This window comes from Pongo abelii, chromosome 10 (assembly GCF_028885655.2).
Source record: "Pongo abelii isolate AG06213 chromosome 10, NHGRI_mPonAbe1-v2.0_pri, whole genome shotgun sequence".
Classification (NCBI taxonomy): Eukaryota; Metazoa; Chordata; class Mammalia; order Primates; family Hominidae; genus Pongo; species Pongo abelii.
The window spans coordinates 123,777,915-123,791,847 of record NC_071995.2 but is presented as its reverse complement, the minus strand read 5'-3'; the positions used below and the strand labels follow the sequence as shown (position 1 = coordinate 123,791,847).

Sequence of the window (13,933 nt, the reverse complement as noted above, 5' to 3'; positions counted from 1 at the left end):
CTCAGCCTTTAAACAACATGAATCACAAGGCTTGCAGCAGAGTAACAGCCAAAAGCAACCAGGGCGTGGTTGAAAGTCAGGCCTGGTCACCTCAGAAAGAATCTCAGCTTTTTAATCCTTTCAAAACTCCTTCCCGAAATCTAGGGGAAAAACAAAAAACAAAAACTTTGCAGAAATGTGTATTGGAAATCACTGGGGTATCCTGCCAATCCTGGAAAATGACACTTTTATTATTCGTTTTAATTTCCCAGTAACACATGAATTCATTCTCTTTAAAATGTTAAAAATTAGAGATGTCAAAGTCTGTTTTGAACAATGCACAGATCTTGGATTTTCATAAATACACACAAACATGGGTTACCATAGAAAATATATAGCAGGTTCATTTTGTTTTGATGCATATTTTAAGTATGCCGTTTAAATAATGTAATGTTCATAACTTAAAACAAGAATGCAGCCTTTTCCTAATGGCAAAATATTTTTCAGTTGGTAGCCTCTTTTTCTCTTTTTTTGAAGCTTTCAAGGGTAGAAATCAAAATAGCCTCCCTACCTCCAAGATATTTGTAGAAACAGGGACTATTTGTAGAAGAGTCCAGAAGGAACAGTGGCTGGGAAATGGCATGAGGGAGACTTTTCACTATACACTTTAAAAAGACACATTTTAAAAATCTCACCATGTTCGTATATTTTAAAACATTTTAAAAATATACTGAAGAAATGACACGCAGAGATCACAAAATAGGTTGTGGTAAAAATTTAAAAAGCTGGCTGGTGATTCTTTTCTCCCCACTTCTTTTATCAAAATAGAATTGCCCTGTAGAATTACACTTCATATTTGACACCCTACCCTGCACTGAAATAGGGCTGGGATTCTATTCCTGTCTTTTAAAATCTCCGGTTTAAATGGGTCCGATTATTGAATGGATCCTGATTACAATAATCGTACCCATTGAAACCAGAGAAATTTCCATGCCTCCCTGTTGGCACCAAGTAGGACCTTTCCATACCCGGCCCTCAGAACGTACAGGAAGGTGAAAGAACAGTCTAGAAGGATGTCGTTCACTCAGCCTTGGGTTCCAGCTAAAATAAAACTGTGTGGGGTTTCCGCCTCTCTTTTCCAATTTTAACCTGGACACCCAGCTCCTCTGCAGTGTCTCCCCTGGAAAGTTCTCGAGCGTTCCCCAGCTTTAGGGCCACGCCCGCCCTGAGATCTGCCTAGTCATTGTCCTTGTCCCGCGGCCCGCAGCGGGGGATGGGCGCGGCTCCAGGAGCCCCCGCGACCGGCCTGGGAGGCTCAGGGAGGTTGAAGGGGGCTGAGCAAAGGAAGCCCCGTCATTACCCCAAATGTGACCCAAAAATAAAGACCCGTCCGTCTCGCAGGGTGGGCCAGGGCGGGTCACGAGGGAGGGGAGGGAGACCCCGACTCTGCGGAAGGCGCTCGGTCCGCGCCCTACGTCCGCCGAACGCGGGGTTCGCGACCCGAGGGGACCGCGGGGGCTAAGGGGAGGGGCCGCGGGGCCCCGGGGCCGCGGCTAGAGAACGCGGGCCGCCCACCCGTTCCGGGTGCAGCGGACTCCGCGCCGGGTTTTGGCGCCTCCCGCGGGCACCCCCCTCCTCACGGCGAGCGTGTCACGTCACTGTCGCAGGGCGCAGCGAGCGTCCTGATCCTTCCGCCCGGACGCTCAGGACGGCGGCCCGCTGCCCATAAGACTCGGCCTTAGAACCCCAGTATCAGCAGAAGGACATTTTAGGACGGGACTTGGGTGACTCTAGGGCACTGGTTTTCTTTCTAGAGAGCAGAACAGGGGAGGAAAAGTAGTCCCTTCTCGGCGATTCTGCGGAGGGATCTCCGTGGGACGGTGAACGCCGATGACTATATAAGGACGCGCCGGGTGTGGCGCAGCTAGTTCCGTTGCAGCCGGGATTTGAGTGGCAGTTGTTGCTTGTGGGTCGCTGTAATCGCCACTCGGTGAGTAGCGGGCTGCTGGGCTGGCCGGGGCTTTCGTGGCCGTTGGGCCGGTCGGTGGGATGGAGACGTGTCGAGAGACCGCCGAGGGCTGTAGTCTGGGTCCGCGAGCAAGGTGGCCCTGAGCTGGGGGTTGGGGGGAGCGCAGCAAAATGGCGGCTGTTCCCGAACCTTGAATGGAAGACGCTTGTGAGGCGGTCTGTGAGGTCGTTGAAACAAGGTGGGGGGCATGGTGGGCGGCAAGAACCCAAGGCCTTGAGGCCTTCGCTAATGCGGGAAAGCTCTTATTCGGGTGAGATGGGCTGGGGCACTATCTGGGGACCCTGACGTGAAGTTTGTCACTGACTGGAGAACTCCGTTTGTCGTCTGTTGCGGGGGAGGCAGTTATGGCGGTGCCGCTGGGCAGTGCACCCGTACCTTGGGGAGCGCGCGCCCTTGTCGTGTCGTGACGTCACCCGTTCTGTTGCCTCATAATGTAGGGTGGGGCCACCTGCCGGTAGGTGTGCAGTAGGCTTTTCTCCGTCGCAGGACGCAGGGTTCGGGCCTAGGGTAGGCTCTCCTGAATCGACAGGTACCGGACCTCTGGTGAGGGGAGGGATAAATGAAGCGTCAGTTTTTTTGGTCAGTTTTATGTTCCTATGTTCTTAAGTAGTTGAAGCTTCGGTTTTGAACTATGCGTTCGTGGTTGGCGAGTATATTTTGTGAAGTTTCTTAGGCACCTTTTAAAATGTAATCATTTGGGTCAATATATAATTTTCAGTGTTAGGAAGACTAGTAAATTGTCTGCTAAATCCTGGCGGTTTTTGGCTTTTTTGTTAGACAATGCAGATCTTCGTGAAGACTCTGACTGGTAAGACCATCACCCTCGAGGTGGAGCCCAGTGACACCATCGAGAATGTCAAGGCAAAGATCCAAGATAAGGAAGGCATCCCTCCTGACCAGCAGAGGTTGATCTTTGCCGGAAAGCAGCTGGAAGATGGTCGCACCCTGTCTGATTACAACATCCAGAAAGAGTCCACCCTGCACCTGGTGCTCCGTCTCAGAGGTGGGATGCAGATCTTCGTGAAGACCCTGACTGGCAAGACCATCACCCTCGAGGTGGAGCCCAGTGACACCATCGAGAATGTCAAGGCAAAGATCCAAGACAAGGAAGGCATTCCTCCTGACCAGCAGAGGTTGATCTTTGCCGGAAAGCAGCTGGAAGATGGTCGCACCCTGTCTGATTACAACATCCAGAAAGAGTCTACCCTGCACCTGGTGCTCCGTCTCAGAGGTGGGATGCAGATCTTCGTGAAGACCCTGACTGGCAAGACCATCACTCTTGAGGTCGAGCCTAGTGACACTATTGAGAACGTCAAGGCAAAGATCCAGGACAAGGAGGGCATTCCTCCTGACCAGCAGAGGTTGATCTTTGCCGGAAAACAGCTGGAAGATGGTCGCACCCTGTCTGATTACAACATCCAGAAAGAGTCTACCCTGCACCTGGTGCTCCGTCTCAGAGGTGGGATGCAGATCTTCGTGAAGACCCTGACTGGCAAGACCATTACCCTTGAGGTAGAGCCCAGTGATACCATTGAGAATGTCAAAGCAAAGATCCAGGACAAGGAGGGCATTCCTCCTGATCAGCAAAGGTTGATCTTTGCGGGAAAGCAGCTGGAAGATGGACGCACCCTCTCTGACTACAACATCCAGAAAGAGTCTACCCTGCACCTGGTGCTTCGTCTCAGAGGTGGGATGCAGATCTTCGTGAAGACACTCACTGGTAAGACCATCACTCTCGAGGTGGAGCCTAGTGACACTATTGAGAACGTCAAGGCAAAGATCCAAGACAAGGAAGGCATTCCTCCTGACCAGCAGAGGTTGATCTTTGCCGGAAAGCAGCTGGAAGATGGTCGCACCCTGTCTGACTACAACATCCAGAAAGAGTCCACCCTGCACCTGGTGCTCCGTCTCAGAGGTGGGATGCAGATCTTCGTGAAGACACTCACTGGCAAGACCATCACCCTTGAGGTCGAGCCCAGTGACACCATCGAGAATGTCAAAGCAAAGATCCAAGACAAGGAAGGCATCCCTCCTGACCAGCAGAGGTTGATCTTTGCCGGAAAGCAGCTGGAAGATGGTCGCACCCTGTCTGACTACAACATCCAGAAAGAGTCTACCCTGCACCTGGTGCTCCGTCTCAGAGGTGGGATGCAGATCTTCGTGAAGACCCTGACTGGTAAGACCATCACCCTCGAGGTGGAGCCCAGTGACACCATTGAGAATGTCAAGGCAAAGATCCAAGATAAGGAAGGCATTCCTCCTGACCAGCAGAGGTTGATTTTTGCCGGGAAACAGCTGGAAGATGGTCGTACCCTGTCTGACTACAACATCCAGAAAGAGTCCACCCTGCACCTGGTGCTCCGTCTCAGAGGTGGGATGCAGATCTTCGTGAAGACACTCACTGGCAAGACCATCACCCTCGAGGTCGAGCCCAGTGACACCATTGAGAATGTCAAGGCAAAGATCCAGGACAAGGAAGGCATTCCTCCTGACCAGCAGAGGTTGATCTTTGCCGGAAAGCAGCTGGAAGATGGTCGTACCCTGTCTGACTACAACATCCAGAAAGAGTCCACCCTGCACCTGGTGCTCCGTCTCAGAGGTGGGATGCAGATCTTCGTGAAGACCCTGACTGGCAAGACCATCACCCTCGAGGTGGAGCCCAGTGACACCATCGAGAATGTCAAGGCAAAGATCCAAGACAAGGAAGGCATTCCTCCTGACCAGCAGAGGTTGATCTTTGCTGGGAAACAGCTGGAAGATGGACGCACCCTGTCTGACTACAACATCCAGAAAGAGTCCACTCTGCACTTGGTCCTGCGCTTAAGGGGGGGTGTCTAAGTTTCCCCTTTTAAGATTTCAACAAATTTCATTGCACTTTCCTTTCAATAAAGTTGTTGCATTCCCAATTGGTGTTTTTTTTTTTTTTTTTTTAAGTTATTTTGCATTAGACTGGGTGAAGGGGATCAAGGTTTTCGGTCTACAAATGTTCCTGTGGTAATGGTGAAATGTCAGTGAAGGGGGTGGCCTTAATATAGTATGAACTGTAGAAGGTGGGTGCAAATAAAAGCCGGCTTCAAGACCAGCTTGGTCAATGTGGTGAAACCCTATGCCTACTGAAAATACAAAAAAGGCAGGTGTGGCAGTGAGTGCCTGTGATTCCAGCTTACATGGGAGGCTGAGGCAGGAGAATCTCTTGAACCTGCTACGAAGCGGAGGTTGCAGTGATCTGAGATATTGCCACTGTACTCCAGCTGGGGGGACAGCAAGACTCAAAAAAAAAAAAAAATTATTGGGAGATGGAAGTATTTTACATGTGTAGATTTACCTCTAAGTTAACTTTTAAAAATAGTGGTTTGTGGGTGATGTGTGAGGTAACAGAACGGGAGAATTACTGGAACACCAGGAAAGAGGAAGGAATTTTAAAAGGTGGGAATGATGGGGTAACAGTACATAGGTCTGTATCAATGCACGTGGAGCTGCACAGACAGTCATGGGATCAGATTTTAAGAGGATGTGGCAGGTAAGAAAAGGCATAGCTACCAAGGTGTAGAAAAGGAATTAGTGGTTAGAGAATGAGCTATTCCTTGAAACAGTTGCGTTCTTGAAACAATTTTTTGAAACAGTTCTTGCTGATAAAATGTCACATTTTATGTGACTGCAGGTGGGGGATTGGCACGTAACCTAACCAGTGGGGGAAGCAACTGACTTCTGGATTTGTCCACGTGTATGGTAGCATTTGCCCAATCGAATGGTCCTGGTAAGGTGTTAATGTCGACTAGAACCAAAGGTGGAAGTTGCAGGGAAACTGGTTTAGTACAAGGGTGGACACCAGGCAGTCATCCAGAGGCCCATTAAAGGCTTTGGAATGTTTTTCCCAAGGAGAATCACTCCCTCCTCTCTCCCCTGAAGTTTTAGGGCATTCATGAACAACTTCTGCTGTGGAATAATTTCATGTTGTCCCTAGCAATTGTAAAGCAGTTAAGGGTGGCTTAAACCAGTTTTAGCTTTAGGGTTAGGGTTACTGGACTAAAATTTGAGAAATTCATAAATTTAAGGAAATCCATTGTGAGTTTTCATTATGAGTGCATCCAATGTATAATTTCCATGACCTTCCCATGGAAGTGAGCATGTGAATCAGGAAACGTTACAAGAACCCAACAAACTCAACCACTACTAGGCAGGCGATCACTTCCAGTTAGTATGCAAGTTTCTGTTAATTTTAGTGCCCATTAAAATCTGGATGACCTTAATGTAAGGAAAAAATACCTTGAATAGTGTCTTAAAGATGTATGCTTGGTGTCAGGCATTGCAACGTTGACAAATCAGTGTCAGGTGCTTTTTGAAAACTTCAAAGCTGCATCAAGTCAAGTGCAAGAAAGGCCATGGCTGCTAAAGCTGTTGAAGATGTGGGATGTGGGAACTGGGTCGTAATGGTGTTAACAGCATTGTGCAGAGCCGGCAGGATTTTGGCGTGAGCGAACATAAGTCTATTTAATAAAGCTGTGTGAATGTTGTAGAGGTGAGGATGCTCACTTGAAAACTCACTGAAGAACACTTGGCCCCTTGAACTAAAGTGCTTCTATCAAGTTCAATGAGAAATTCCGAATTACAAGCATAGGTACTAGAAAAATTTTGAAAAGCAGTATAGAGCAACCATAAGCACATTCATAAAATTAGTGATGTAGAAAGTGAAATTTCCATGTGTGGTCACTCCCAGAGAAAAAAAAATACTTACTTACCTTTTTTAAAAGTAGGGGATTTCAGGCAGGGTGCGGTGGCTCACGCCTGTAATCCCAGCACTTTGGGAGGCCCAGGTGGGCGGATCACCTGAGGTCAGGAGTTTGAGACCATGCTGGCCAACATGGCAAAATCCCATCTCTACTAAATATACAAAATATACAAAAAATAGCTGGGTGTGTTGGCAGGCGCCTGTAATCCCAGCTACTCGGGAGGCTGAGGCAGGAGAATCGCTTGAACCCGGGGTGTGGAGGTTGCAGTGAGCCGAGATTGTGTCACTGCATTCCAGCCTGGGCAACAAGAGCAAGACTCCGTCTCAGGAAAAAAAAGAAAAAGGGGATTTCGCTTGTTGCCTAGGTTGGTCTCAAACTCCTGGCCTCAAGTGATTCTCCTGCCTGTGCCTCCCAAAGTGCTGAGATTACAGGTGTGAGGCACCACGCCAGGTCTCTTATTGTTTGTAATTAAATACATACACATTTTGTGTGTGTGTGTGTAGGTTTATAAAGTCAAAAACGTGATAGTAACCCATTTAAGTTCCTACTCAATTTTACTTTCCAGGGATAACTACTTTTTCTTTTTGAGATGGAGTCTCTCTGTGTCGCCTAGGCTGGAGTGCAGTGGCGCGATCTCGGCTCACTGCAAGCTCCACCTCCCGGGTTCACGCCATCCTCCTGCCTCAGTCTCCCGAGTAGCTGGGACTACAGGCACCCGCTACCAAGCCTGGCTGATTTTTTTTGTATTTTTAGTAGAGACGGGGTTTCACCGTGTTAGCCAGGATGGCCTTGATCTCCTGACCTTGTGATCCGCCTGCCTTGGCCTCCCAAAGTGCTGGGATTATAGGCTTGAGCCACGGCGCCTGGCCAGCACTTATTTTTATAATTATTCATGATTATTACTGTCCCATTATATTTCTCAATTTTTAAATTTTTCAAAAAAATTAATCCTTAATGTGCGTATTTTTGAATTGTTAATATAACTTTTTGAGGTGATGTCTTCATGTGTTTCAACTACTTAAAAACTTTAAAACAGTATATAATAAAAAATCTTCCAGGCCACTCACATCTGTAATACCAGCACTTTGGGAGGCCGAGGTGGGCAGATCAACCTGAGGTCAGGAGTTCCAGACCAGCCTGGCATATATATATATATATATATATATATATATATATATATATATATATATATGTAGCAAAACCTCATCTCTAATAAAAATACAAAAATTAGCTAGGCGTGGTGATGCACACCTGTAGTCCCAGCTATTCGGGAGGCTGAGGCAGGAGAATCTCTTGAACCTGGGAGGTGGAAGTTGCAGTGAGCTGAGATGGTGCCACTGCCCTCCAGCCTGAGTGACAGAGCGAGACTCGCTCTCCAAAAAAAAAAAAAACAAAAAAACTTCCATCCTCGTCTCCCATCCACCCCTTCCCCCCAGCATGTACTTGCAGACTTTATGCATATACAGTGAGTACTGTATGTACATAAATAAAAAAAATTATATATATAATATATGTAATTCCCCTTTACATGAAAGGTAGCACACTGGTCTGTACAGTCTGTCTGCACTGTGCTATTTCACTTTATATTTTTATAGTTTGATAGAGTTCTAACATTTTTTTGTTGTTGTTTGTTCCTGATTGTTAAATTTTAAAGCATCCCAAAGTTTGGTTTTACACTTGAATGAATACCATGTAAGGATTCACTTACATAGATGTGGTTGCATGAATCCTAAGAACAAAATAACATTGTTTGTATTTATTTAAATTAGTGTTCCTTTTATGGTTTGCCTGAAAGCACAACAAAACCCTCACCAAGATATTACAGTTATGACTCCCATACAGGTATACTGTTTAGAGATTGGCAAACGCCATTTAATTAAAGGAGTCAGCCAGCTTAGTGTGCAGTGTTTATTTCTGCCGGAAGAGGGAGCTTCAGGGACAGACTTTGGTTTAGTCACGAAGCCTGCAGCACTCCCAAGCGGTTGTGGTTGACCAAGCAATTTATGCTTTTACCTTTCTACTTCCAGAGGCTTGTTTACTTATCAGTAAGCATTAATTTACTGTCCCCTCAGATGCCTTTTACTTTCTTCTTTTCTGCCTAGAATAAGCTGCTCTTCCAATTTTGCAGCTATATGTTTCCACCTCAGTTGGAATTTCTCCATAACACCCATTGTAGCTATCCTTCAATCTAGAGCCTCTATTTCCTGTTATAGCTGGTCAGGTCTAACCCCTCAAAATACTCTGTCCCCTGCTTCCCTTATCTGCTGGCCACCTTTTCCCCCCACATACACACTGCCATGTCCCACCCTTCACTCAAGTTGTTCCCTGCCACCAACAAATTCAAGTCCATAAAATAGAGTAAGTGTTCCTGATTGTTAAATTTTAAAGCATCCCAAAGTCTGATTTCACACTCGAATGAATACTATGTGAGGATTCATTTACATAGATGCGGTTGCATGAGTCTTAAGAAAAAAATAACATTATTTGTATTTATTTAAAGTATTGTCAAGATATAATGTCAAGATCTAATTCAAAGATTCCACAAAGCCTTCCTTGACTGCCCCAACTGAAGATTATCCATTTTCCCTGAAATCCCATCGACTTTTCTATTTTGTACGGAGGCTTGTGAGACTCTGTCTAAAAACAAAACAAAACAAAAAGAAACAAACGGCTTGCTTCTGTTCTTTGATTTGCTAGTAAGCAAAAATTATGCATGGTGACAGGAGCTATGTGAGGCTGTCAGGTTGAATGGGAGGGGTTTGGGATCCTGCTTGTGGATGATGGTTGGAAGAGGCTTTCGGGAAAGACAGTATTTATGTGAGACCTGGGAGATGGGCCTTAGCTTTGCAGAAGGTGGAGAGGCAGGAAATAGCACGGGGGCCCTGGGGCTGGAAGACTTGGGCATATTTTGAGGAACAGAAAGGAGACCAGCATAACTGAGGTGGGAAAAGCATGTGAAGAGATGGGGCTGGAGGAGGCCGGGAGCGGTGGCGCACGCCTGTAATCTCAGCACTTTGGGAGGCCAAGGCAGGAGGATCATGAGGTCAGGAGATCGAGACCATCCTGGCTAACACGGTGAAACCCCGTCTCTACTACAAATATAAAAAAAAAAAAAAAATTAGCCGGGCGTGATGGTGGGCGCCTGTAGTCCCAGCTACTCGGGAGGCTGAGGCAGGAGAATGGCGTGAACCCGGAAGGCGGAGCTTGCAGTGAGCCGAGATTGCATCACTGCACTCCAGCCTGGGAGACAGAGAGCGACTCCGTCTCAAAAAACAAACAAACAAAACAAAACAAAACAAAAATTAGCCAGGCGTGGTGGTATACACCTGTAATCCCAGCTACTCGGGAGGTTGAGGCAGGAGAAACGCTTGAACTCGGGAGGCGGAGGTTGCAGTGAGCCGAGATTGCGCCACTGCACTCCAGCCTGGGTGACAGAGGGAGACTCCATCTCAAAAAAAAAAAAAAAAATTTTTTTTTACAAACGGTGTCTCCCTCTGTCGCCCAGGCTGGAGTGCAGTGGTGTGATCACAGCTCACTGCAGCCTCAACCTCCCCAGCTGAAGCCATCCTCTTGCCTCAGCCTCCTAAGTAGCTGGGACTACAGGCGCGCACCTTCAGGCTTGGCTCTTATTCTTTTTATTGTTTTTGAAACTATAGAACCTATTTTTAAAAAATGTTTTGGTTGTTTTTATTGCTGCTTTTCCTTTTGGGGTTAGAACACAAGTTTTGATGGGAAACAGGTTAGGACACATTCATCTCTTCCATAGCGGTGGTCATAGAAAAACAGGGCATATTTATAAACTCTCAAGTGATCTTAAAATGTGCAAAAGCTGCCGAACTCCCGGGAGTGAAGGGCGAAGCTCGTTAGCATCAACTGTGACCGGGGAGTGACCGTAGGCAAGAGGGAGGGGCAAGTGTGACTCAGGGCTGTGTGGGCCAGTGTTTAGAGGCCAGCGTGTCCCTGCAAGCACGTGGGACAGTGGTCTGTTCTGCACTGTGCGTGACTCCTCAAGGAAGTCCACTTACCAGTTTCTCCTCACTGGTATTTTTGGGAGTTTCTGAAGAATGCTTGCACTCTCCACAAATCTGTGCTTGTTGTCATTTGTCACTCAGCCAGCTGGCTGCCTTGGGAGATTCTGCCCATGACCTCTGACATCTTAGACTTGGCTTCTCTGGGTTGCCTCAGGGATCTGGCTCTTTCCTTAGGACAGCTAGACATGGGGGTAGTGAAAGGAAATTGCAACGCGGAGAAATCACAATTGTGTGCCGCAGATATTAATGCTCCAGGGTCCTGCTCCTTCCCTGGGGGATCTGATAGGTCATTCCTGTCCTTGGCCCAGAGCTGACATCCTTCCTTAGCTATATCCCCCAAACCTGGAGCCAAACCTCACCCCCTTCTGTGGGGCCCCGTGTAAGGAGAAAAAAAAAATTTACCTCCCACCCAGATGACATCATCATAACCTCCAGATGATGTTATTGCCATTCTGCCTGCAAGGAAGACAAAGTTAACATTAGTTTGCAGGAATTTTAGCATATGTATGTATGTATGTATGTATGTATATATATATGAAACAGAGTTTCACTCTTGTTGCCCAGACTGGAGTGTAGTGGCATGATTTCGGCTCACCACAACCTCTGCCTCCCGGGTTCAAGCTATTCTCCTGCCTCAGCCTCCCGAGTAGCTGGGATTACAGGCATATGCCACCACACCTGGCTAATTTTGTATTTTCAGTAGAGACAGGGTTTCTCCATGTTGGTCAGGCTGGTCTCAAACTCCTGACCTCAGGTGATCTGCCCGCCTCGGCTTTCCAAAGTGCTGGGATTACAGGCGTGAGCCACTACGCCAAGCCGGTTCTTTTCTTTTAATATCATATTAAAATAGAATTTTGGCTTTTCCTTTGGGCCAAAACAATCATTAAATTTTTTTTCTCAGAACAAGGGTTGTCTTTCCTCAAATGATGAATTAGAAAAATATGGAAAGTTTGAAATAACAGCACTCTCATGCTTCCAGACGCCAAGTAGATGCTTGTTCTTAAACCATTTACTGGCAAAGGGAATGAGATGGCCAGTGACGGGTCAAGGTTAGCCAGGATCTTCTCCTGGGGGTGGGATTGCCATCCCCAAAACAAGTGAATGTGAGGAGAATTTTTATTTAAATTTTTAATTAGACATATTATTTTAAAATTTTTTTTAATTTTTTTTTTTTTGACACGGAATCTCGCTCTGTCACCTAGGCTGGAGTGCAGTGGCTCGGCTCACTGCAACCTCCACCTCCCAGGTTCAAGAGATTCTTATGCTTCAACCTCCCAAGTTGCTGGGATTACAGGTGTGCACCACCACACCCAGCCAATTTTTGTATTTTTAGTACAGATGAGGTTTCACCATATTAGCCAGACTGGTATTATTACTATTATTTTCTGAGACAGGGTCTCACTCTGTTGTCCAGGCCAGAGTGCAATGGCGAGATCATGGCTCACTACAGCCTCGACTTCCCCAGGCTCAAGTGATCCTCCCACCTCAGCCTCCCAGGTAGCTGGAACTAATAGGCATGCACCACCATGCCCAGCTAATTTTTGTATTTTTTGTAGAGACAGGGTTTCGCCATGTTGCCCAGGCTGGTCCCAAAGTCCTGGGCTCAAGCGATCCACCTGCCTCAGCCTCCAAAAGTGCTGGGATTACAGGTGTCAGCCACTGCACCCAGCCCCTAACTTTTTACTATGCAGAAGAGAAGCATCAGGCCTATAAGCAGAACTGAAATTGAAATCTCAATGGTCCACCAACTAGAATTAGACTAAGTGGTAGTACACGGATTAGGAAACAGAAAAATCAAACTACAGAGGTTTAAACAAGGGGGTGCAAATTTTCTCACATAAGAAATCTAGCTGGGGACGGTGGCTCATGCCTGTAATCTCAGCACTTTGGGAAGTCGAGGTGGGAAGATCACTTGAGGCCAGGAGTTTAAGACCATCCCTGGCAACATAACAAGACCCCTTTCTCTAAAAAAAATAAAAAATTATGTGGGCTAATTTGAAAATAGATTCTATAGTTTCAACAACAATAAAAAGAATGAGAGTCAGGCCTAGAAGTGCATGCCTGTAGTCCCAGCTACTTGGGAGGCTGAGGCAGGAGGGTTGCCCGGTAGGTCGAGGCTGCAGTGAGCTATAACTGCACCACTGCACTCCAGCCTGGGAGACAGAGTAAGGTGCTGTCTCAAAAAAAAAAAAAAAAAAAAAGGAAGAAGATGACATCTGGATTTGGATATAAGGGACTCTGATGTCAGGGTGTGATTCTGTTGTTCTTTCTCTCATAGTTGCAAGATTATTGCCACAACTCCAGACATCACATCTGTATTCAAAGGAAGAAGCAGGGAAGATTGGGGGTCAGCCACATGAGTTTCTTTTATGAAGAAAAGCGTTCACTGACTTCCTTCAGGTCTCATTGGTCAGAACTGGGTCCAGTGGCCATCAATAGCTGCAAAGGAGGCTGTGAAGTAGGGAGTAGGGTTTTTATGTTTGGTTTAGACCAAGGTTTCTCTAGCTCAGCACTATTGACTGATGTATTGGCCTGGATAATTCTTTGCTTGGGGCTGTCTCGTGCATTGTAGGATGTTTAGCAGCATCCCTGGCTTCTACCCTGTGGACCCCAGTCATCCTTAGTTGTGACAACCCAGAAAGTCTCCAGACATTTTCTAAGTTCCCTGGGAGGCAAAAATTTCCCTCCTTGTAAACCACTGGTTTAGACCAATGATAATCCATTAGTTGAAGCTGAATGTGTCGCCACCCTGAAAAAACAATCAGAATGCCATATGGGTTTGAGGGCAGGCAGCTGAGAGCAGTGGTGATGGAACCTAAGGGCACCTACTTTTGATCTGTCTTCTGGATAAACTAAATGTACACATCCTTTTTTATTTTTATTTTTTGACATGGTGTCTCGCTCTGTCACCCAGGCTGGAGTGCAGTGGTGCGATCTCAGCTCACTGCAACCTCCACCTCCCGGGTTCAAGCAATTCTCCTCCGACTTCTTTCTCCCAAGTAGCTGGGACTACAGACATGTGCCACCATGCCCAGCTAATTTTTGTGTTTTGTGTAGAGATGGGGTTTCACCATGTTGCTCAGGCTGATCTCAAACTCCTGGGCTCAAGTGTCTGTCTGCCTCGGCCTCCCACAGTGCTGGGCTAATAGGCACGAACCACATCA

The 13,933-nt window shown here is 46.9% G+C and overlaps 1 protein-coding gene across 3 annotated transcripts; it reads left to right on the top strand.

Moving 5' to 3' along the window:
- The first annotated feature begins 215 nt into the window (after window positions 1-215).
- On the top strand, window positions 216-4,914 carry UBC (ubiquitin C). Of its 3 annotated transcripts, none has more exons than XM_009248391.3 (2): window positions 216-1,969; window positions 2,786-4,914. In XM_009248391.3, exon 2 carries the CDS (start codon window positions 2,789-2,791, stop codon window positions 4,844-4,846), a length of 2,058 nt encoding a protein of 685 aa, XP_009246666.3. In that variant the 5' UTR covers window positions 216-1,969; window positions 2,786-2,788; the 3' UTR covers window positions 4,847-4,914. The 3 variants fall into 3 exon arrangements, with proteins under 3 accessions (XP_009246666.3, XP_054383705.1, XP_054383706.1); XM_054527730.1 differs by having other exon boundaries at window positions 216-2,537; XM_054527731.2 differs by having other exon boundaries at window positions 1,911-2,186.
- The last annotated feature ends 9,019 nt before the right edge of the window (window positions 4,915-13,933 follow it).